At 47.1% G+C, this 23,643-nt stretch overlaps 2 protein-coding genes across 7 annotated transcripts in view; both read left to right on the top strand.

Annotated features, from left to right (window-relative positions):
* Window positions 1-2,425: 2,425 nt before the first annotated feature.
* On the top strand, window positions 2,426-10,333 carry SMKR1 (small lysine rich protein 1). 2 transcript variants are annotated; one of them, XM_074573135.1, is made up of 4 exons: window positions 2,426-2,475; window positions 3,668-3,781; window positions 3,904-4,768; window positions 6,513-10,333. In XM_074573135.1, the coding sequence occupies exons 3-4, from the start codon at window positions 4,697-4,699 to the stop codon at window positions 6,744-6,746; spliced, it is 306 nt and encodes a 101-aa protein (XP_074429236.1). In that variant the 5' UTR covers window positions 2,426-2,475; window positions 3,668-3,781; window positions 3,904-4,696; the 3' UTR covers window positions 6,747-10,333. The 2 variants fall into 2 exon arrangements, with proteins under 2 accessions (XP_074429236.1, XP_074429235.1); XM_074573134.1 differs by having other exon boundaries at window positions 2,463-2,581.
* An 11,158-nt stretch (window positions 10,334-21,491) lies between these two features.
* NRF1 (nuclear respiratory factor 1) overlaps window positions 21,492-23,643 on the top strand; it is a 75,029-nt gene continuing 72,877 nt past the window's right edge. For 3 of the 5 annotated variants that reach the window (XM_074573136.1, XM_074573138.1, XM_074573142.1), the window contains exon 1: window positions 21,492-21,655. The gene's annotated coding sequence lies outside the window, so the exon portion shown is untranslated. The remainder of the gene's footprint in view (window positions 21,656-23,643) is intronic. The other 2 variants (XM_074573140.1, XM_074573141.1) reach the window with 1 other exon arrangement.

A 23,643-nucleotide genomic window follows, 5' to 3' on the forward strand; every position in this document is an offset into this window, starting at 1 on the left:
TATCATTTCCGAAGTTTCCTGGTCTCGTTTCTCTATCCAACCTGTGCTCCTGGCTCAACTGTCCCTCGATAAGAGAGAGAATCATTAGACTTGTACTTTTACAAGGAGTGCCTTTGCTCTTTGCGTTCTCTGCTCCTGAGCTCCTCCTCTAGTCATCACCTGGTGCCTTTTGCTGTTGCACTCATTCCTGTCGTTCAGCCTTCTTTTGATATCTAATCTACACGCAGAGACAATTCTTTTCCTTCAAACGTTTCCTCCTGACCACCTTCTTCCCTGCTTTCACTGGCACCTTTAGCTCTCTCCATGTTTTATTGGGCTCTTGTTTTCTTTGTTGTTCTCATCTCTTCTTTTGTTCTCATTTCTGGGAGTTCTTCTGATCATTCTTCATTAAACCGCATTTTACTCAATCACCAGTTCGGCTCATTCTCTATGTCCACTTCTATTTGCATGCTGAAATACTGTCCCTGCAAACATTTCCACCACTACAGATTTGTTCAGTCCCCCTTCAGTACTTGTATATTCATAGCCAAATATATTCACTCTTTTATCAGTATTTAAAAAGCCCCTTTACGAAATCTGCATACCTTCTAACCACCACATCACTTCACAGCGTCCAAAGCAACTGGTGAATGCTTGTTAATCATTATAATTCCATGAGATGGTGTTTGTAATAAACTCAACAATCTCTGTAGCTGCCAGAAAGAGCAGGAAAGATGGTTCGATATTTTTTTCTGAATCAGATTTACAATCCTCTACCCACCGTCCCTTCCAATGCTGATTTATTTAAATGTCTCTACATAGCAGACTATAATATATACAAACTTCATAGCAGGGGAGAAAACAGAGGCTGGACAGCTGTGACGTCAAATAGGGAAATTAAAAAGTAAAAGCATGTCTATTCCCAAAAGTGCTTTTTAAAAAAAGAAATTACACATTGGTCTTCAGTCACTGTATTAAAATGATGAGCCTTTCTGAGATTTGAAACTTATTTTTTAGCCTCCAGCACCCAAAATTAAGAGGATTCTTGTTTTTGTTAAAATTAATTGTTCTGAAACAAAGCTGTCCCGCTCTGTCCTCCCCACTGCAATGACAGCTCGTGTCTCTGCCCAAGAGACGGGTTGGCATTTCCTCGATGGAGATTAACAGTGTCTCTCTCCCACATTCTGTGCAGCTGATGATTTTCATGGAACGCGTAGGAAAATCATATATTTGATCTCTTACTCCTGTGTCAATATTGGCTGGAATCAGCCAACCGGCTCAGAAGTTATTGCGGATGCACTGATGGGTAACCCGCGTGCCAGCGCAAGCCCTGTTTCCTTAGGAAATCGCACTAAAATAAAAACACCTCCAAGCTCCTACCTGTCATGATTTGGAAGAAGAGTTTTAAAATATGATGAAGTGCATCCTATGGGTGTACCAGAGAGCAGATTTAGAGAGGTTAATGTTTGAGATAAAAATAAATCCACGATCTAGGCAGACTCATCGATGTGTTGGGGCTTGGCAGTCGTGTAATTATGAGCTAGTTCTTTCTATGAGGCGATTCAGCTCCTACCGCTTTTTTTCACTTGTGCTTTTTGATTTTTAGCACTTTGCAAGTAAAAGCCTGGTTCTGAGAGGCGCAGAGGAGACACCTGCCCCCCATCCTTTCTCCAAGGCTTTAGAAAAATGGTATTATGGCTGTGATAAAGCTGATGTCTCTAAAAAGGGAATGAAATTAAGCCTTCAGCTGCCTGCTCATCCCCCCTACTCCCCCACCTGCATTGCTCCCCTGGGTCTCAGACTTCAGCTTAATTTTATTCACTGTATAGGGATTTCTTGAAAACATCCAAAATCTATTACGTGTAATTTTTGGTGCTTGCTGTGCGAAACTGTGGCTCTCAGAGGATCCAAAAGCAGAGGTTGTTTTTAAAAATCTTCCTGTGGTACAGGATGCTGGTCAGGTGGTTAAAAAAAGACAAAAGCCCCCCATTCTCACACCACAGTATCAGAGGATGACAGTGTGGGCTGTGCCTCCCTCCGCAGGGGCAGGAAGCTGAGGCACAATATCTCCCAACCCGAGGCCTTTTGCCCACAAATAAGGCGAATACTCATTTAACAGCCTACCGAGTGCCAATCTTTCCCATAACCTTTGGAAAAAAAGCACAACTTCCTCGTCTTCTCAGCTCTAAGCTGCTGTGGCGACCTTTCACTGGTACTTTAGGCCGGGGGCGGGGCAGGACAGGCCCCTTTGTGCTTTGTTTCTGGCCCGGCGGGCGCGGAGAACGGGAGGGCGGCGGCGACTCCCCTCAGCCCCGGAAAAGCCTTTCCCGCCCTTTTCCTCAGGCGGCCGTTGAACCGCAACGGTCGCGGGCCGTGCGCGGCCCGCCCCCCCCGCTCCGGCAGCTGATTGGGCGAGGAGCGGAGCGTCAGTGGCAGACCCCGCCCCTCAAGGCCTTCCCACCTCCCACTGCGCATGCGTAGGCGGGGAAGGCGGAGGTGGGTGCTATGGCAACGCGGGAGGTAAACGGGAGGAGGCCGTGGCGGCGGGGTCGTGAGGGGAGGTCCACGGCCGGGAGCGGCACCGGCACCCGGCGCAGGCACGGTGGGGCTCCGGTGGGCTGCGCCTGAGCGACGTGGTTTTATTTCTGGAGCGCCTGTGGGACGGGCGGCTCTGGGCGGGGGTCGGGGCGGGAGGGCAGTGGAGAACTCGTCTTTTCACGCGGGGGTGTGGGAGAATTATGGAATGGTTCAGGTTGGAAGGCGCCTTGAAGACTACCCAGTGCCACCCCCTGCCCTGGGCAGAGACACCTCCCACCAGCCCAGGTTGCTCCAAGCCCCGGCCAACCTGGCCTTGAACCCTTCCAGGGATGGGGCAGCCACAGCTTCTCTGGGCAACCTGGCCCAGGGGCTCACCCCCCTCACAGCAAAGGATTTCTTCCCAAGATCTCATCTCAATCTCCCCTCTTTCGGTTTAAAACCCTTCCCCCTCGTCCCATGGCTCCCCTCCCTGAGCCAGGGTCCCTCCCCAGCTTTCCTGGAGCCCCTTTAGGGACTGGAAGGGGCTGGAAGGTCTCCCCGGCGCCTTCTCTTCTCCAGGCTGAACCCCCCCAGCTCTCTCAGCCTGTCCCCACAGCAGAGGGGCTCCAGCCCTCCCAGCATCTCCGGGGCCTCCTCTGGCCCCGCTCCAACAGCTCCGTGTCTCTCCTGTGCCGAGGCCCCAGCGCTGGAGGCAGCACTGCAGGGGGGTCTCCCCGAGCGGAGCAGAGGGGCAGAATCCCCCCCTCGCCCTGCTGCCCACGCTGCTGGGGATGCAGCCCAGGCTGCGGGGGGTTTCTGGGCTGCCAGTGCACATTGCCGGCTCGTGTTGAGCTTCTCATCCACCAACACCCCCAAGTCCTTCTCCTCAGGGCTGCTCTCCATCCATTCTCTGCCCAGCCTGGATTTGTGCTTGGGATTGCCCCAACCCAGGAGCAGGACCTTGCACTCTGCAAGCTCTCCACGGCTTCATTCCTTCAGCCCCTGCTGTGGAGACAGAGGGTCGAGGTCCTGCCAGTGCTACCCAGGGTGTCCTGCAGGCAGGGATGGGGCTGGGTGGGTGAGGTGAGCCTGGAGCAGTGCAGCCGCGCTGCCATGAGCAGTCGCTGACACCGAGTTGAGGTTAAGGTTTTCCTTTTTTTTCTCTGTCTAGTCTTGCGGTGTTAAAGGAAATTTCAAGGGCTTTGCTGAAAAGCTCAGAGTTCTGGAATCTGGCAGAGTCAGTAGATGACTTCAGAGGTGATTGTCTGCAAAAAAACACTTTTAGGTATGGCACACCTCAACCTGTTTTTGCAATCACCTAATTTCCACTGTTTTTTTTCTTTTTTTAATTCCCCCTGCCAACTGTAAGGAACAGTATGTAACCCACTGCATGATTGTGTGTTGCAGGGTCCGTCCTCAGGGCTTGACGTGGAGTCCCTCCGCTCAGTGAAAGGACATAGCCATGGTAATACGGGTTTGATTCTTTTGAAGTCTACTGATACCACTTTTTAAGGAAATGGAGTTAATATCCAAGAGGTTCTTTCCCAAGGCTGCAGGACACAAACTGACCTGCCCAAATTCACGTTTCGTGCAAGTATGCACCTGATTCTGATTTTTTGCTTTTCTTGCTGTTCTCAGCTCCAGGCTGTAAAATTTTGCACACATCTTATAAAACCTCAAATCTTATTGCTTGTGGGTGGATGAAAATACTGCACAAACATGGATTTCCCAGTAATTTTGAAGAGTGTTCATGTGTCAACATTGGCTTGTAGTTTAAAAACTCTCCAAAGAGACCATGGTAGGAAGTCTGATCTGTGTGAGTTTGCCTCTACATGCCGAAAAAGACCTGTGTTCTGTTCAGCATCACATATCCTTTTGTTGCCTGATAAATTCATGAGAAATCCCGGGGTTGCCAGCCGGTGCACCAAGCATTGGCTCTGGCACTGCCGTATGTGCACGTACACGATGTTACTTCTGACGGCGTTGTCGATGCTGCGCTGTGGACTGTTAGCTTCCAGCGCTTCGGGAACTCTTCCCTGCTCTAGGCTGTGCTCAAATGTGTGAGCTGACTGCAGACTACAGTCTGAGGCCACATTTCATGAGAGATGGGAAGCAGAAGGCAAGACAGTTGCTGACGATGATAGAGACCATTTAAAGCCTGGACGTTGGAGGTATCCGCTGCAGGGGGACAGCGGGAGCAATGAGGCTGCTCCAGACAAAAGGCATTCCCTGGTTCTCTCTGCAGACTTATGACAACAGTTTGCCCTTACCCGTAAGCACCTTTTTTATTTTGAAAGAAGTGCTACAGGCCAAATTCTGACCAGGAGCTTAATTGTGCTCAGAAAATCCACCAGTAACCCTGCTGGGAGTGGGTAAACAGGGAGTGTGATTCAGGTGACCAGCTGAAAAATCTGACATAAGCATCTACTCTGTGAAATGTGCACATTCCAGTACGTGAAGTATTCAACAAATTCTATCCAATTATGGTCTGCAAAAAAGGCTTGTCGCCTTCTCTAATATATGTCTTGAGTTCAAGTAGTTTGCAGTCTGCATGACTGAAGGTTTAGCAACCAATCTGCCATCAGCTGCAGCTTGCGGTTTGTATTTTCTGTCTGTCCTAATTCTTTCTGTGGATAGTGGTTCTGTGTGTTTGATATAGAAGTCGTGACTTTTTTTTTCTTCCTTTACCCATACATATTCCTTCACATTGTGGTCCTGGCTGATTCTGAAGATCGTACTCCTGACTCTGTTCTCATACCTCAGAGCGCAAATGTTTGTCTTTTTTGTACTACTGAGCTGTAAAGGGAACTCTTTCGAATTGATACCACGAAAAATATGCGATGTATACTGCCTTCCCCTAGTTTATGTCCAACTGATAGTTACACATGGCCTTTCTGGCTGTATTTGTGCTAATTCTTCCTAATGAAGTGCTTGGATCTGTTTAATTACAGTGTGCAAACCTAGGCAAATAACAGAAATAGATGGGCAGATGCATAAAGTGACTTGGTGTGTACTGAAAGTGCTCTTGGCATCGGACCAGAGATCAAATACTTCCAGTCACTCACAATGTGTAAATATTCCCGTTCAACCTTTTCTCTGGGACTAGCTGTTGCTCCATCCTCGGCGTTCCAGGGACACTGCCCACCTTCTGGCTCCATGTTGCCATCACCATTTTCCTGCCTACACAGCAGCAATGAGGGACCCCTATGGGTCCCCGACCCAGTTTCTGTTGCTCAATACCCGGAGGCAGCATCTTCCACACAGACACGCTCCAGGCTTGTTACGACGAGTGGCCAGGATGGGTGAGAAAACAATCCAGGGAGTGAATCAGACTCCTGCAAATCCCTCTCGGAGGCAAGAGGCTGGGTGTTCAGGCACCAGTGCTAATCAGCTGGAGTTAAAAGGAGTATTTTTTTGGCCGTCTCTAGGGCTTGGGTGAGTCTTGGCAACACCTTCTTCCTCCATACAGAATGGCAGAGCTGGTGTTTAGATTTGTGTTACCGCTAATGGTAGAAGCGCAACTATATTACAGAGCCTTGAAAAGGCCACAGCTGTGGAAGGGAGACCTGCTTTTCTGGTTTATGATCCAGAGTCACAAGCAGACAGACAGCAGCGGATGAACACACAACATAGGCTTGTTTCACTTTAGGATTGTATCGTAATGCATTAATTAAAAAATCAATTGAAAAGAATGTATGATTTCCACTGTGCACATTTTTTTAGCCAGAGAGAAGCACAGGGGAACACTAATTAGTCGTATCTGATGACTTTAAAGATTCTTACAGCCTAGACAGCAAATATGGATTTGTTGAAAGTGTATTAATGCTTGTGAGTCCGTATATAAAATCACCACAAAGTACAGGACTCTGGTGAGGGGCTCTGAGCTAATACTGTGAGCCAGGACCAAGATGCAATGAAACCGCTGTTCCGGGATGTCTTGGGATCCTCTACCCAGAAGCAAGACCGTAAAGACGCAGGACTAACTGAGTGTTTTTGTGGTCACTTTCTCTCTGCAGGCAGTTAAAACTAGCAAACCCAAGCGTGGCAAAAGCAAAAGCTCCAAAAAGAAAGTAAAGAAGGTGGAGAAGGAAGTGGATATCCTCAGCCCAGCTGCCATGCTCAACGCCTACTACATCTGCAACAGTGCCGCTGCCTGCCTGGAGTTTCGGGGCTTTGCCTGGCCTGGCTCCCCCAGAAAGAGGGGGAAGAAAGGAAAGAAACGGGCGGCTGGAAAGCAAAGGACTTCATGAAAACCAGGCTCCCCAGTGAAGAAGAGACTTTTTTGCAGATTAAACTCGTACTGACCTCTCCACTGGTTAGCTCAAATATTTTGCCATAATCACTGTTGTGTCCGTACAAAGACACTCTTATATAGCCCAAGCATAGAGTGACAAATGGTAAGTGACACTGTGCCATTGTAATTTCAGCTGTGGCCCTTCGCCCTCCAGTTTTGTGTGGAATAAAGCATCACGCCTCAGCATCCAAAGGGTTTGTAGTGGGGTTTGCTTTACCCACACCGCGGCCATTCTTTTACGGATGGGTCGTGCTCCCCAATAGCATTGGTGTACCTCCAGCTGGTTTAACCAGCGCTGGTGGAAACTTGAGCTCAGAAAGTGGATACCATGGTAAGATTGACAGTGTTAAGTATGATTTCTATAACATCAGCTTATCTGAGAGTCAGCCAGCGCTCCCCCTCTGGGTCAACAAAGAGCCATGCGAAGTCATCTGTGTATGTGTGCGATTCACCTTGTTCTGAAGGAAATGGCTACGTTTGGTCGGATAAGCAGTACCTGAAGTTCCAGTGAATTACCACCAGCTCTCCTTTGGCTGTAGTTAAAATCTGGAGATATAGCTTAAATGTTGTCAGTGATGGTGTTACACACAGTTGGAGGTGATGATGAACCCCCCCACCAGGTCTCCCCTTACAGTAATTGGTCTTAGTCCAAACATCCTGGCTAGAGACCACAAGCTTGGTGTTATGGTTCAGGGTTTTCCACTCTATTTCCTCCCCATGTGTTTAACACAGCCCCTGGTAAATTGTGAAGCAGCATGTCAAGCGAAGTTGTACATCTCGCCCAGATTTTTACACCGACTGGAAGGATGCAGTGGAGTGGCTGAGAGGGGTGAGGATGTGTCCTGAACTGATGCAGGCTATGGAGAGATGGGAAGGAATACAAGAGGGCTGGAATCTCGGCGAAAGAGCTGGGAAAAGAGAATCCACAATGGGCTAGAGCTGCTGGGAGATGTCCCAGTTCTCCAGGACACCCAAGGGACTGCGAGCATGCAAGACCGCTCTCTGCACCAAGCGGCACTGTGATGTGCACAGGAAGTCTCACATCAGAATTGCAGTTGGTTTCTCAGGGCTGAACATCTGTGGTGCCGGTCTGGCAGAGCAGCGAGCCGGCCCTCAGGGCCATTTCTTATTGCCTTAACTGCAGGAGGAGGTGCAGCACCTTTCCGACTTCCAGGTAACTTTATGTTACGGATAACGGAACAGTCAATTACAATGTGATCAACCCAAACCGATAAAGGCCTATAAAGCCTCACCCTGTTTCTCCATCTTAAAATTTTCCCTCTATGAAGAGGTCTTGACCTGGTAAAATCACAGTTTTTCGGCATTGCTTGTAGGCCAGCTACTATCATGTAGGCTACTGTGCTGCTCCACTGAATTTGTTTCATCTACGTGTCAAGAAAATCATGCTGGGTATCCTTTTTCCTTGCTAATTAGTCTGTCGTTGGCATGTTCTGCTGAATCAGAGCTGTGGTTCGCAGTACCAGTTTGTTCTATGTTGTGCATCAACGTGTCTTCCTCAGCGTTTACTCAAGTTCTTGCTTCCCCATCACCCACCAGGAAGTCTCAGGTCACGGCATAGACTTGCAACTATTTCCTCCAAGTGATACTTGCGTTCTAAAGCAAGAAATCCCTTGTGAGTGACCTCTGTGTTTAGCATCTTGAGCTAAACATTAAAAAAAAAAAAAATTTAAAAAAAATCATTCCCTTTTTGTGTGATAGATTTTCTCCATGAAGCGTTAAGGGACAAAGGTTTCCGAGCACTGAGGTAGGAACTGCTTAACATGATGGGGCAGCCCCCTACCATCACTGTCCGGTTGGGTCCTAGGGTCAGTTTCCAGAAATGGAAGAGCAGTACAATCTCCTGCCAAGATGAAGAACCCAGTTTAACAGCAATTGCACGCAGAGCAGGTGTTTGGGGAAGGAACTTCTTTCTGGGCAACTTAGTCTCCAGCTACCTATCGCAGCATCGTGCGCAGTTTCCTCTGAAGCAGCTGTTATCTGACCGGCGTGGGAGGCAGCGTGCCACGCAAGACAGGCAAGTGGTCTGATCTGATACGATGGTTACCAGTAAGCAAAGCCATTTTTACATCCGTGTTAGACCAGAGCTACAATGATTTTAAAGACTCCAAAGCAAAGTTTTTAGTATGCAAAAAATACTGGAACAAATAGTGAAATATCATTATATATTCTCTCTTTAAAAAATGAAACTAAATCTGATTTCTGCATGATGCAATTGAGCACACCGGATGGTAACCAGCGAAGTGCAAAGGACAAAGACTCTGCTTTCTAGTGTATCTGAAAAGTTGCCATTCATTTCTTTGACAACAGATGAGACAACCCTTCCAACCATCCCAAACTAAAAAATGAAACACTTATTTTTTTCCTTTTTCCCTTTTACCTCCCTCACGCCTTGATCCATCGCAATGTTGCATGTAATTCAGGCTCCCTGGGGGTTAATAAAGACCAACAGACAGCTCTAAAGAAAAGTTTGGACTTCAAATGGCTCAATTCTGTATTTGAATGTGTTGCTTTAGAGTGCTGTGGGCTGTGCTGCTGATTTCTAAGGGAAAGTCTTTGTCTCAAGTGGACGTGATTTTGCGGGGAGTTTCCGCTGCTGCGGGATGACACTTGCAGATATTTCTATTTTATCACAACCTGTAAGAGTTTGATTCTGTGACGGGCTTTCCGGCCTGCTGCGTTGCAGAATTTATAAGCTGGGTTTATGGTGAATAAAGCCTGTTCTGCTCAAATCCACAAAGAATCTTTTGAGGGGAAACTGCAATCTGGAGAGGCTCTTTCAGGCACAGTGCAAGGGAACTTTGCGGTGCTATGTGCGTCACCTCTTGCAGGGAGTTACAATTTTCTACTATTAGGGCTTCCTTCGTTTTGCCGTTACCGAGCAGTTGAGCGCAGTGTGCCGCTTTGAGTACGCGAGGTTAACGTTTCCTGTAGGAAGTTGTATACCAAAGCCCCACTGTTAAAAATACACTGGATGTTGATGTGCATGTTTCTGGGCGGGGAGGGGAGAGCCACAGGACTCTTGTCTGATGTTAGTGATGGCTATAAATATATATAAAAAGTTTAAAAAAAGGTATCATTCACCACATATGGTAGTAGAATATTTCAAGCTGTATGTGAGCAGCTTCCTTTCTTTACTCTTTCCTTCACTCAGCGTTTCTGTATTGCCTGGTATCTCCTAGGAAGTTATTTTCATATGAAGAAAAGCATTGTGGACCTTTATGATGCATAAGAAAAGCCCGAGAAGTGACACATACCCTTTTGTCTCATTTCTCATTTAAAGAAATGCCCTGGCTCTTATTTCTCAACGTCAGGGGAGGATAGCTGAGGGACTCTTTTGCTCATAAATGGTATCTCCATAACAAAGAGGTTACTGTGGTGAATTTTTAAAGAAAAACTTCCATCCAAAAGGCATATTAGACATTGTCACTAAATAGTGTCAGCGGAAGTAAATAAAATAAAGCTTTCAGTAGGTTAACTCCTGTCTCATTTGCTCCTTTTTCACTGCCGTGGTTCCCCACTGCCATTTCAGATGTCCTCCAGGAACAGAGAGAGTCCAATTTCACTGTCTTTTTTATAAACCTTTCTCTTTCAAGCTTTCTGTTAAAAAAAACCACACTAAAACAAACAAACTTGCAGTCTAGGTGCCATGACACCTGCATATATTGACATCTTCCATTTCAGATACTGGGATGGTTTTGTTACATTAAATATTAAATATTATATATTTATATCCCTGGAAGAGTTCAAGGCCAGGCTGGACAGGGCTTTGAGCAACCTGGTCTGGTGGGAGGTGTCCCTGCCCAGGGCAGGGGTGTGGAACTAGATGATCTTTAAGGTCCCTCACAACCCAAACCATTCTATGATACAATTATTTAGTTACTGGGAGTTTTCTGGAGGTATGCAGTGAATTCAGGAATCCTGCTTCTTGCAGATGCTTTTGATGTTGCCTCAGAGGAAGCTTATGGGGCTTCCCACCCCAACAGCCTCAGACCATAGCTTAGTCATAAAAGAATCCTGGGGAGAAAATACCTTTTTCCTTGACTTTTTTTGGTTTAGGCTGCACATAATTTTGTAAAGGTAAGAAATATTTAATTCTTTTAAAATAAAATATATTCCTTTTAAGTCTGCAATGTTCCTTCTAGGTTACTGCTATATTTCAGGAGAAACATAACCAAAAGGGATTTTTTTTTTAATTTACTGTTAAGCTCTGATCTATTCACGACGAAGCTAAAGCGAACTGAGTGTGAAATCTTTTTTAAGCAATTGTCTTCTAGCTGTAACTGTCATTAAAAGAGAGAAATGTTTAAGAAAAAATGAGGAAAATATTTAATGCAACACATGGTTGCAACGGCTTCTTTGGAATGGCGGTGATTATATGTCATGAAGGGAGCAGTTTGCTCTTTGGTGGAAAGTCTTGAACCAAATGCTTTAAAATTTCCCCTGCAATTACTGCTGAATGTTAGAATATTTTTAATAGCTGCAATTGCAAGCGATAGGCCAAGTGCTCCTACAGTCTAAAAGGAAGCCCTTTTTAAATGTTAGCAGGTAGACTGGAGTATAAGGGTTACATGAAGAAAGCAAAAATACTTAATGTTGTTTAGTGGAAGTTGAAAATTATATCTAATTTCAGAACATCTTTTCTCTTTCAGGGTGATTCAAACAGGTCACACATCCCTTGGGGGCCTTTCTCCCCCATCATTTAATAGGAAGTGCCTGGTTTGTGAAGTACGAAGACACCCAGCCTCGGAGAAGAGTTCTCCACACATACTGAGATGTTAAACCAGAAGCTACAAAACTGATGTTTGAATTAAGGTTGTATTGGTTAAGCAATTAGTTACAATAATTATTGCAGCTGGGTTTTTCTTGAGTTTTCTTAGTGGTGGGTGATATGGTCAACACACATGAAAGAGACTTTAAACACGGGACAGCTCACCTTGTTTTGCATATCTATAGCATAGTTGTCTCTGCCAGGGTTAGTCATGCTGGGATCTCCCTATAGATAAAAAGGAGGTGGGAAACAGGCATCTGAGGCATGACCACTTCTGGACCAAAAAGGTCTGATGTTTCTTTGTCACGTTTATGGCAAACCGCTCATTCCTTAAAGTATTTAATTCCTGGAAAAATTTACTAAGACTTTTTTGACCTCTCTTGATCCGAAAAAAATGTTTGTAGAATAAATCTGCCCCCAAATCCTCAGCTGATCTGATGGATGTACTACCCTAGTAAATGATGTAGCACTTTGCATGTCGAATACACAGTTATAACTACTTGGATTGCTCATTGCATAGCAGGAATGATCTGGATCCCTTCTTGTTCACACAAAACCTTGTCTGTGATAGCTTCTCTGGTTTTCTTTTCATGGCATTTTCATACAAATGTTATGTAGGTTGATCGACCTTCGGGGAGAATTTCTGTTCTGTGCCATTTGCTTCTGATGATCCTGGGAGCTCTCCATCCTTGATTTAATGTATCCTTCACTAGAGATGGTTGTGGAGGAGCAAGTGGGAATGCCTTGCATGTATAAGGCGGATTTTTTTTCATTAGAGAAGAAGAGGGGCCTGTTGAGGATATCTGTTTCATGTCTGTAAAGTTTGATTGGGTTGTAAGTAGATTTTATCAAGCCTCTAAGACAGCAAAAGTCAAAGCTGGATCATGAGTGATGTAGATGAATGATATCATGTTCCTAGTTTTCTTAATTTGACCTTTCTATTGGAAGTGAATTCTTGCAACATCAGTTGCTTCATAAGAGAGCTTCACAAGGAGAGTTATGGTTGGTTTAAAGCTTCTGACATGACTTGCAACCTGCTTATTGGCAACAAACCGATGCTTGAAGAACTGAAAGGAAGAAAATGCCAACCCTTATGAAATCACTGCTTTTTCTAATACTATTGATAGTATTGCCTCCCCTAGTGATCTCAATTTTGTAATCTCCCCTTGGCCTTCAGTTCTCCAATGTAAGTAATGCTTTATTTGTTATTTAAAGCTGAAGCTCCCAGACCTAGTGAAACAGTCATCTTCTGTTGGGGTACACTGGAGCTTTCCAAGCACGAGGCTCTTTGTCTTATTCCAGTAATAAGTGTTGATCTTGCCATGGTGTCCGGCTCATCTCAAATGAGATGGCCTGAAATGGCGTCCTTGAAAGCAAGAGTCCATCTTCTGTCACCAGTTGTTTTGGATCTTGAGATACTTTATCCAGGAAGTCTGGCACCTTCTCAAAATAGACATAATATTTCGGGAGTACCTGATAATTATAGCTTGCCCTTTGGGGACTGTCCAAGGAGTAGCTCTGTCTTCTTAGAAGCGTACATGCTTTTATTGATTCCTCATCCTTTTCCATTGTCTTATGCATGTGGCTTGCATCATTTCTGTTGCCATCACCAGAAAGCAGATAGCAGAGTAAGAAACACTTTGAGTTCTTACACTGGCAGTTGATGCTCTGCTTTTCTTGCCTAGAACCACAGTTAGGGTCTGTCGCAATGCTTTGGCAGGTCTTAAAAGTTCTTCACAAGCTGGCACTGCAAGATTACTTGGAAGAGGAGATCAAAGTAGTCTTAATAGTTTGTGAGATTTCAGACTGGTGACCTCCTGGGGGTGTCTTTGGTGAGCTTCTCAGCATCTCTTGAAATGTCCCAGGGTCGTTCAGCTCTCAGGCAGCTCCAGGACTGTTCCCATGCCTATACCAGGCAAAGCTGTGCTAGTCCTGAGCTTAGCAGTAGTCATAACCCACAGTTCATCACTGCCTTTACAATGATCTTCCATGAACAGAGCATTGTTATGTCTCCTTTCTCTTAAAATTCCTTCCTTTCAGCTCTTTAGGATAAGAAAGTACAGTACTTTCAGCCTTTTATTCCTATGTTACATTTCTTAAACCTGTTATTCTTGTTGCTTTCCTCTGTGCTTCACAATGCTACCGCTTCATCAGCACAAGGTGACAATTAACACCTCCGATGTGCAGTTTTTCTTCTCACATGTTACTACACAAGAGTCATAAAACTGAGACTCATGGGATTAATCCCCCCTAAATCTAAATGCCTGGATTAGTCGTCTAGATTGATATAGTAAGAGCAGTTCAGGATCTGATTCCTCTGATCAAATGTACGCAAAGGCTTAAAGTAGTGACGGGTGTCTTGTTTAGGTACAGGAACATCCAGTGAGATCTATCCCACACTCTGTGATGTGTAAGATTTTACTGAAAAAGCAAATTCAAATTTAGTGTGGATACAGACATGTAAGTTCTTCACAAAGGGATGAGTCCAGGGAAACCAATATGGCTTGGGGGTCCTAAGGAATCTGGGCTAAAGGCCATAAAAAAGGGGTATCAGAAAACTTGAAAACTTTAGTGTCTTGGATGATGAGGGTAAAATTGTGTGGGATATTCTCTCCATCTAATCTTCCATTAAAAGGAAACCACTCGGCCTGTGCCTTTTGGGCATCCCTGTTCAGAGAACAAAAATACCTCCTGACTTCAGCACAGTGGTGTCTCAGAGGCAAAGGAGTGGAGCAGAGCTAGCCAGTTCCTTGGAGAGGAAGCGCCGTCGTCTCGAGCTTATCACTCCTGCACAGTTGTAAACTCAGCCCTGCTCACTCTCGCTAATAATAGCCAAGTGTAATTGTGTTCAGACGGCTGGCCCAGCCAGGGGAAAACAGCCTTGCGTGTTACGCAGTTTAGGCGAAATTGCCTTGAGTAATGAAGAAAAGCAAATTATAAATATCCAACTCGGTGTAATCAGTCTTCAGTGACTGCTTGGGGAATTTATTTCCCTAAGAAAAGCAGATTGGACTTGAAGAAGTATCTCACAATGAGCAGCTTCGCAGCCCCATACAAAAGGCATGGCAGCAGCACGTAATAACACAGTGGAAGCACTGCATGCTACAGTCTGTGTTAAGGAGACGGCAGCTGTTGAGGTGTCACCCTGGGGCTGGGCTCCCAAGCTCACCGGAGCGGCACTGGCCACAGTCACCCCTGACAGCTCTGTCCCACAAGCAAGGACTGGGATTACCGGGTGCTCCAACAGCAGCACAGTGCAGGACAAGCCTCAGCACGGAAATTAGATACTTGAGTCACAAGGAGGGTACCGCCGTCCTAAAAAGTGATTAAAAAAAATATATTTTCACCAGTGTGTTTGAAAATAAGCTTCAGGCAAATTGTGGGGACGGGAGAGGAAAGCCTTCCCGCCCCCAAGTTCCCAGCTCATTTCTTCCTTTTTCACAGTCTCATCTTTGTCTCCCCATTAACTATTTTTGCCATAAAAATCTACCCTAGTTTGGTGATTAGCTGCAAGGAACATTGCAATGGGCACTGACAAGCTATACATAATAGCCTAAGTGGGCTCTTACGTGCCATTCTCTCTCAATAGTTGTTACTGCTGTTTCGCAAAGATGAGAGAACGGCACTCATCCAGCACTGCCGTCTAAATACTCTGGGTACTGGCAAATAGAAACAATTAATCACTAGTTATGAGAAGCAGCAAAGAAGCCAGCTGCTGCGGGGCAAGCCCAAAATCCGGACTGCTCTTGGTTACTGTCTGCTGCAGAAGAGGAACCACAAGTGAAGCTGCTGTCCCCAAGACACATCATGTATCACTTGTGTTGCTGCACACTCAGACCCTATTTTATTGTATAATCATGTGCCGAAACAAGGGGCTCAGCCCCTATCTTGGGTATATTCTAGGTCTTCACACCATGCAGCCTTTCTCCCTGTTGATGAGAGAATCAAGGTCTCCAGAGTCCATAGCACAGATGCCCTTTCTCCTGTAACCCTCCCTGCTCCTAAGGGAAAAGTTTTGAGGTTCAAGGCTGCCCCGGAGCGCTGCTGGTCCAGGTGAATATCCAAAACAGGACTTCAAAAATAGGCAGCACAGCCCTAAAATAATTTATTACCATCCAAGAAAACAAATCTTGAAATTAACTGTTGACTCCCTGATTGCTTTCCATACTAGGGTTTCTCTCTGGAGCAATTCTGAGTGTGAGCTGGCTCTGGGTGGCGATGCCAAAGAGCTATAAAAAAGGATAAGCTCTGCAGTTAGAGTTACGGCATCACAGCCCAATGAGGCCATACTGGAAACTCTGGTCTTGAGATTGTTCTTGTGACGCTGAACCTGAAATAGAGAAAAAAAGCTCTGGACATGTCTTTTTCACAAAGGTCTTGGCAAATCTGGGAAAGAGATGGAATACGTTAAATAATAAGCATGGAGAACTGGAATTCTATAGGAAAATGCCTCCTTCTCTAATACCTGGCAAAGCTAATCACGTGTTATCTTCAGCCTCTTCACTCTGTCCCATGTTTCACTGCAACACTGGACAACGTTAGGTGCTTGTCATACTCTGCGCAGAAAAACAGCAAGATCAGCGTATGCAGAACTTGACCAAACTATATTTGGGCAGAAGGAGTGAAAAGAAGCTGAAAATATCTGAGGAGTGTCCACAGAGGTGGAGAACTAGGTCTAAGGATCAAAATTGAAGAGAGGGGATATTCACACGGAAGACCAGAAATCTCTATTTGCAGAGTCCTGGCAGGATCTGGGGGATGCTGCAGGAATCCACTATCCTGCCAGTAGCAGCTCTCCAGAATGACTGCACCTGTGTAGGTTTTTGGTGACTACACAAAATAGAACAGAGCTTTTCATCACAGGAATCCTCCCCAAACTCAGACTCAGCTTTGGTGTAATCTGGCTCCAGATTAGCTGTGGCAGACAGGGCCCAATCAAGGCTACTTATAACAAACTCATTGCACTATCAATATTCTCCCTAGAGTAATGAAAACCAACCCGGCTCTTTATGAGCCGTGCAAATCTGGTTTATTGCACATTACTGAACAATCACTGTTGCAAAGACTCACATTAAAGGAAAGCAGTGGGTGCAATTTTTTTAATCTGAAAACAAGGGAGAGAAGGAAAAGTACAAGCAGCGCTGTCTGTATTCTCCCCCCCTTTGGTCTGCACCATGAACATTCAAAAACTGCTCAGTTCTGCTAAATCATCGGGATGTTTTGTTTACAGCACAGAGGGTGGATCAGTTACTTTTCTCTTCTATGGGTTTAAGATGAGACTAAAAACCCATTTGAAAGAAAAAAGACCCATCCACTTTTTCTCCCCAGATGATACAAGATGCCAGGTGGATTCCACCTCTTCCATCACTTGCAAGCGCAAGCAGCCAAGAAGTGCCATGAGGCAGCAGATGTTTTAACTCTGAGGCAGCTAGGACATTTTGTGACAAGCAGACCCCGAAGAGAATTGCTGCCAGGAACGTGTCTTCCACTGCACAACTATGTGCAGCTCCTTCATCTCCAGCTTGTCAGAGATCAGCCTTCCCATATAAACCCAGGAAAGGTAACAGATTCTTGTTAGTTGTAATGTCTGCTCTCATAAAATAAGCAAGTGTTGGTGTGTTCAGGAAGTCCTAAAGCCATGCCTATGTCTCTGAAACACTTTTTGGAGAAATCTCCCTCTTGTCCACAGTGGCTTAGCTGATAGGACCAATTAGTTGGATCGACCTGGTCTGTGAGATGGGCTAAACATGCTACCAAGGGCACGGGTCTCATCCCCCTACGAAAATGTAATCTGTTTGCGGTCCCTAAAGGTCTATGGTATTTTTTCACACTTGTAAACTTTCTGATTGTAACACAGCCACGCTTCCACAGAAGAGGCGTCTGACCTAGGGCTCTTACTTGTGCACAGACCCTACCATGGCACCTAAAACCACCCCAAATTTGTGACCCAAGGCTGGTGGCACTTTCAGGCCAGACTTGTCTGAGGCTGTTGGCCAAAGCCCAAAAGCCACTTATGCTGCCAGTAATAACCACTCATGTTAAAAAGCAGCGCCAGGTAATTGAGCCAGGCACTCCCAGTCCCTTTATGCTTTCCTCTGCATCCTTTCCTATCCAATCCTTCCTTGTCACTCATCTGTTTTCTTGTTCTGTCCCAGAAGTCACCAACCAAAGACAAGGCGATCTGCTACAACAGCCTGTACATAGCCCTCTGACCTCTCTCCCACCGCCTCAGAGCACCTGAGCCCATACATCCAGCTGGTAACTTGATAACACTGTCCTCACATTATCCCTTCCACATCTTCTCTTCCCAGACCCAGGATGTGAACAGGTAAGCCTTTCTGGGCCTGCTCTGTCACCAGAGCTCCCTTTCCCCACCATGCATCATTCTTCCTCCCCAGTCTTTCCAAGAATGCTGGATACGACACGTCCTACCCAGTGCCTGGCATTCCCATGGGTGTGCAAGCCAGGCTCCCTACTCTTCTGCTAAATCTAAACATACATTTTTACTTACAATTAGTCTTTTCCCAACCCTTTTCACATGGGATTATGGGTCTGTGACACAGCACAGTCTGAATCTCCATGAGAACCTGGAGAGGCACATGTTGATGCTCAATTTTTCAAAGAGAGTTAGTTTGTTCAGTTCAAATGCTGCCTCTCTGAGGACCTTTCTGCTACATCCCAAATGAACGTCCATGCTGTTGCCTGTCAAGAGGCTTTGGTCCTGTGTGCACAGGGGTGGAGAAAGAAGGAGCACGTGTCCCAGCCACAGTCTCAGCACACTTAACAGCCACTGAGTCATAAATGTGCACTTTTAACAAGCCCATGGGTTGTTCTGCCCATTCCAAACCGATTAGCAACATGTGGCCTTGAAAATATGCACCTGGATGGGACCCTGAGACATCATGTCATCCATCCCTCTCCCTGAGGCAGGAGCAACTCTACCTGCAGCATTCCTGAGAAGTATTTTGTCTAACCTGTTCTTGAAACCTCCAACAGGGGAGACTCCAGAACGTCCCAAAGCTCTTCCAGTATTATCACAACCTACCATTACGAAATTTTCGCGGTGAATCACCTAAATCTACCTTCTTGTGATGTACCAGGAACTGACCGTCCTCCTGCAGAGATGCTGGGTCACTGTGGGTTATACCAGGCCTGTCAGGTGGCACAGTCCCGGGTCTCAGGGCTTGTGGCCCTGCTCCAAAACTGCTGATTAGCACAAGGGAATTCCACTGCTGTTACAGTCCGCATCAGCTGCCTCCACATGTCTGCCTGCGTTGGCAAGGCACTCCCCCGTCTTCACGGAGCAGCAAGCCCCAGCCAAAACACCTTCACGGCTCTGCAGCAAAAGTTATTCCTCTCGGCAACTGGCGTAAAGTCATCATCTGGCCCGGATCCACATTTCATACCTACGGGAGGCCGATGACAGAAATCCAGGCCATACAAAACTCAGAGTGATTAAGTCTACAGGCTAAAATGACGTTCACGTGAAAAGCAGAAGCGTTATTTTCCCCACAACACGCTGTGAGTGTACGTGGTAGCAAAGATCCCAAAAAATTGCAGGGGCACTGCAGGAGCGACAACTGGAGCGTGACTGCAGAGCGGACAGTCGATCCCGAGCTGACCTGACGCTCATGCCAATTGCCTGGGATGGCTCTGCAGGCCAGGCACACCAGTTAGCATCTGTTTTCCATTCCGTGCTTTCCATATTTCTTGCACCTTCACATGGCTATAGTACAGTCGTCACTTCCTGCTCTAAGAAGTCATCTACTATTGCTTTATTCTAGTTGTAAATAGAAAAAAACTGATGGCCGTGTTTCATTCCACCTATCAGATGAAGTTATTTCAGTATTTTCTGTATTTGCCTGATTATCAGTAAATTTGCAGCATGCTGGGAGCTGGCAGGCATGTCGGACCCATCCCCTTTTACAGGGACTGGTATTGCATCCTTCAAGGGAACTTGTAAAATCCCACTAGTGGATATTAGCATAATGACAAAAATTTTATCATTTTTAGTACAACGACATACCCATGGAAGAGGTTTCTACTAGGCACAGATGGTAGGCTGATGTCCTGAAATGTAACAAAGTACATACATTTTACGCCAAGAAAAATAAAATTATGATTACTCTAATATAAAAGTTTATTGAATTTTTGATCCCCCAGATCTTTAGCCCAGAGTGCAAAATAAACACATAAGATCCTTAATGAAGGAATATTACTGAAAATAGTTTGCTTTCCAGGTTGCTCTTAACTAGCTTCTGTTAATTCTTCTCCTAGTACCTGTTCTCATTGTATTTTCCACGTCATTCCTTAGGTGTGTGGAAAACATCTTAAATTTGACGGCTTCAGTGCATCAGATGTCAAGTCCCACCTTAAGATTCCCTCCTACAAAACACAGGCTTATACCCATTTTTATTATTTCCCTCATCTCTGTGTTTTAAATCCTCCTCCTTTGTATTTTAGGTTCCTGTTGAAAACCCAGATTGTGTGGGGACAGCAACAGCCTTCAAACGTGAAAACCGTCCCCCAGAACAAGGCCGTGATCCTGATAGATGTCTCTGAGCCCTAATATGATAATACAAGAAATCATTAGCTTCCATATACCGGGAAGGGTGATTAGTGGGGCTAAAACCGAGTTCAGTTCATCGATACCCACAGTGGATGATGTTCGTGTCCAGGGCAAAAAGCAGGCGGTCAGTCTGCTTAACCGTCTTCTCACCATTTCCTTACGTGCTGAAGGGACACCCGTCCCCTTGGCGCGAGACCAAGCTGCTTTTCGGAGGAGCTCCAGCGCAGGAGCCACAGCTGCTTCGAGCCGGCGGCCCTCGCTGGGAGCGGGCAAAGATTTACAGCTACAAACAGATGGCCTCTTGCACACCCCGCCGGCCTCCCAACGTGTTATTTTGATATTTATTTTTTTTTTTAACCCCAGATTAGCTCAGCAATATGGTTTCTCCTACCCCAAAACCCACCAGGGCGGTTGTTTCTCCTACGACCAAAACGTGGCAGTGTGCAGGCGGGAAGGCCATGGCCCAGCAGCAGGCTGAGAGGGTTTTAAAGGGGCTTTTTTCACAGAAAAACGCCATTAGGGCCGCAGCCCACCCCATTGGGGTGCCAGGTCTAGCGTAGCCCAGGCTCAGATGCTTTTAAACAGTCTTTTTCCACAGAAAAATACGATTGTGACTGCAGCCCGCCTGGCTGAGGGGACAGGTTCAGCACAGGCTGGGATGGGATGGTTTTAAACTGGCTTTTTCCACAGAAAAACGCAATTGCGAACGGCAACCCCCTCGGCTGAGGTGCCAGGTCCAGTGCAGGCTGGGACGGGAATGGTTTTCAGCGGTCTTTTTCCTCAGAAAAATGCCATTGGGACCGCAGCCCCCTCGGCTGCAGCGCCAGGTCCAGCGCAGCCCAGGCTGGGATGGTTTTAAACGCACTTTTTCCTTTTTCCACAGAAAAACGCGATTGCGACGGCAGCCCGCTTGGCTGAAGCGCCAGATCCAGCGCAGCCCAAGCCGGGTCCCTCCGCCTGGCCGTCGTCCCCTCAGGGCTCTCCCGCCCGCCGCTCGAAGCCCCTTCGCAACCTCCTCACTGAGGGAGGTGGAGGGAGAGAACGGCCACGACCTTCCCAAGATGGCGCCGACACTCCCTCGCGCGCGCCACCCCCCCGCGCCCCCTCTCCCTGCGGGAGAGAAGCGCCGCGACCTCCCCAACATGGCGCCAGCGCCCCCCCCGGCTTCCCACCGCCGCCGCCTCCTCCACCCTCAGCCCCTCCGCCGCCCGAACCTCCCGCACATGGCGGCCCCACCACTGCCGCCGCCCGCCCCCCGCGGCCCTCGCCCTCCTCATCATGGCGGCGGCGCCGGGCTATGACGCCATACGTCCTCCTCCTCCCCCCCTCTCTCCCTCTCCCCCCCGGCCTCCTCCCGCCGCCGCTGCCGCCGCCGGTCCCCGCCTTTCCCGCTCGCCATTGCGGCGGCTCAGGGCGAGCCGCCCCGCGTCCCCGCTCGCCTCCCTCCCCGGCCGCCGCCCGGCAGAGGCTCCACGGCGCAGGCCCGCCGCAGCGCAGCCGCTCTGAGGTGAGTGTCCTACCGCGCAATCTCCCAGCTCCTCCAGCCCCGGCGCAGCCGCAGCAACGCGGGGGCCCCCGCCGGCCGACCAGGCACCCCCGGCTCCGGCGTCCGCGCCTCCCCTCAGCGCCGCCGCGGGGCCGCCTAGGCCGCGCTAGGCCCCGCCGGGGGTGGGGGTGGGGGCCCACCGGAGGAACGGGGGAAGGGGGGGGCGGCCGGCGGGGCGGCGGGGGCGGCGGCCGGGGGAGCCCGGGGGGCAGCGGGGCGGCGGCAGGGAGGGAAGGAAGGGGAGGGCGGGTGCGGGCCGGCCCCGGGCCCACGCGTCGGGCCCGGGCGGGTGTTGCGGGCTGCGGGAGCAGGTTGCGCCGGGCCCGCGCCGGGGAGGGGAGCTGGGTCGCGGCTGCAGCCATTTGCGGGGCTTTGCTCCTGTTTCCTTCTATTTTATTTCCCCCTTTATCTCCTCTCCTCCCCCTCCTTTTTTTTCTCCTTTTATTTTTTCCCCCTCTTTTTATTTTTTCCCTCCCCTTGCCTTTATCCCCCCCTTGTATTATTTTTTCCTCCCCCCCTTTATTATTTCTCCCCCTTTTATTATTTTTCCTCCTCCCCCCTTTTATTGCTTTTTTTTTTTCCTCTCCCTCTCCTTTTATTATTTTCCCCCTTTTTATTTTTTTCCTCCCTGTCCTTTTATTTATTTCCCCATCCCCCTTTTATTTTTCTGTTTTCTGATTATTTTTTCCTGGGCCAACGCCGCCCTTTTATACATTGAGTTTGGGAGCAGGGCTGCTGCTGGGAAGGCAGCGAGTTTAAATGCTGTTAATCATGCAAGTAGATTTCTACCACCACCACCCCCCCTCTTCTTTCTAATATGCCCAAAAGGGGGTATAAGTCGTGTCTCTTTGTTCTTGGGTTATACAACATCTGGCTCAGGAGAGACCTGTTTCATGACTGAGGTGCTCAGGATCTTGTTAGTGTAAATAATAATTACAGAGCAGAAATATTCGGCTCAAAAGTCTTCATACGTGTGGGGTTACTAAGTCTTAGCTTTCTTGCAGCTAGAGGTAATTTCCATAGCGTGGGGAGATGTTTTCTATGTACCTCTTCAGAATTCAGATCTCTGCTTTATTTTCTTTTTGCCCCTCCACTTGAAGCATCTTCGTTATTTCCAGAATTCAGGATTTTTATCTTAGGAAGGGCATTGCTGTTCTGGTTTTTGTCTCTAATGCGTTAGCCTTGCTGCTGTCCAGGCATGGTTTTAGACCTCTTCCCCTGTCCCGGACACCATGAGAGTATTTTTGGTGTTGTGGTGGCTGTGCGCAGTCGTTTTTGGTTTTTTTTTTTTTCAGAGTTTCGTTCGTGACATCATGGCAACTTGTGTTCATCCTTACTTTAGCAGCAGCTTTACCTTCTCTTCTTATTCATCTGCATCACAGTTGCTCGTTTTTAAAACCTGTTATATTGAAATTTTGATGCCCAAGTGTTGGGGAAATAGATGAGAAGGAAATTGTTCATCTTTTTAATTTAGATTTTCATGCCTATGGTAAAACTGGGAGCAAAAATTTTTTCATTGAGGGGGAAAGAGGAACTACATGATGATGGTAACTGTGGAAAGGTCAAGATTACATTAACTCTTTTTTTAGTATTTTAATCTCGTCCATTGTGGATAAGTGTTGTAGTGTTTAATTAATCTCATATCCTCATGCAATTTTCTGTGTGTGTTTACTATTTTATAGAGTATTGCAGTTGGTTTTTTGTTATATTTTATTGTGTCGCAGTTGTTTTTCAGAAGTCTCACGTCATTTATATACAGGCTTTACGATGAATGTGGGCCCTTACACATGTGCCATAAATACAGCGAGCTGGGGAACCCTCTGCCTCGTCCAGTATGTGTTTTATGCAGTTTTTACAATTTCACATGCCGCAATAGCATCTGCGCTGTACAAAGTGTGTGGCCTGATGTACGTTCACGTTATAGAGGTGGAATGAAGCACAGGTCTTGT

The sequence above is a fragment of the Larus michahellis genome, chromosome 1 (assembly GCF_964199755.1).
Source record: "Larus michahellis chromosome 1, bLarMic1.1, whole genome shotgun sequence".
Classification (NCBI taxonomy): Eukaryota; Metazoa; Chordata; class Aves; order Charadriiformes; family Laridae; genus Larus; species Larus michahellis.

Bases quoted from the DNA above. Each gene is read 5' to 3' on its own strand.
- SMKR1 (XM_074573135.1), top strand. From the start codon at position 4,697: ATGAGGCTGCTCCAGACAAAAGGCATTCCCTGGTTCTCTCTGCAGACT. The intron at 4,769-6,512 runs GTAAGCACCTTT...TTCTCTCTGCAG, and splicing joins ACAACAGTTTGCCCTTACCC to GCAGTTAAAACTAGCAAACC.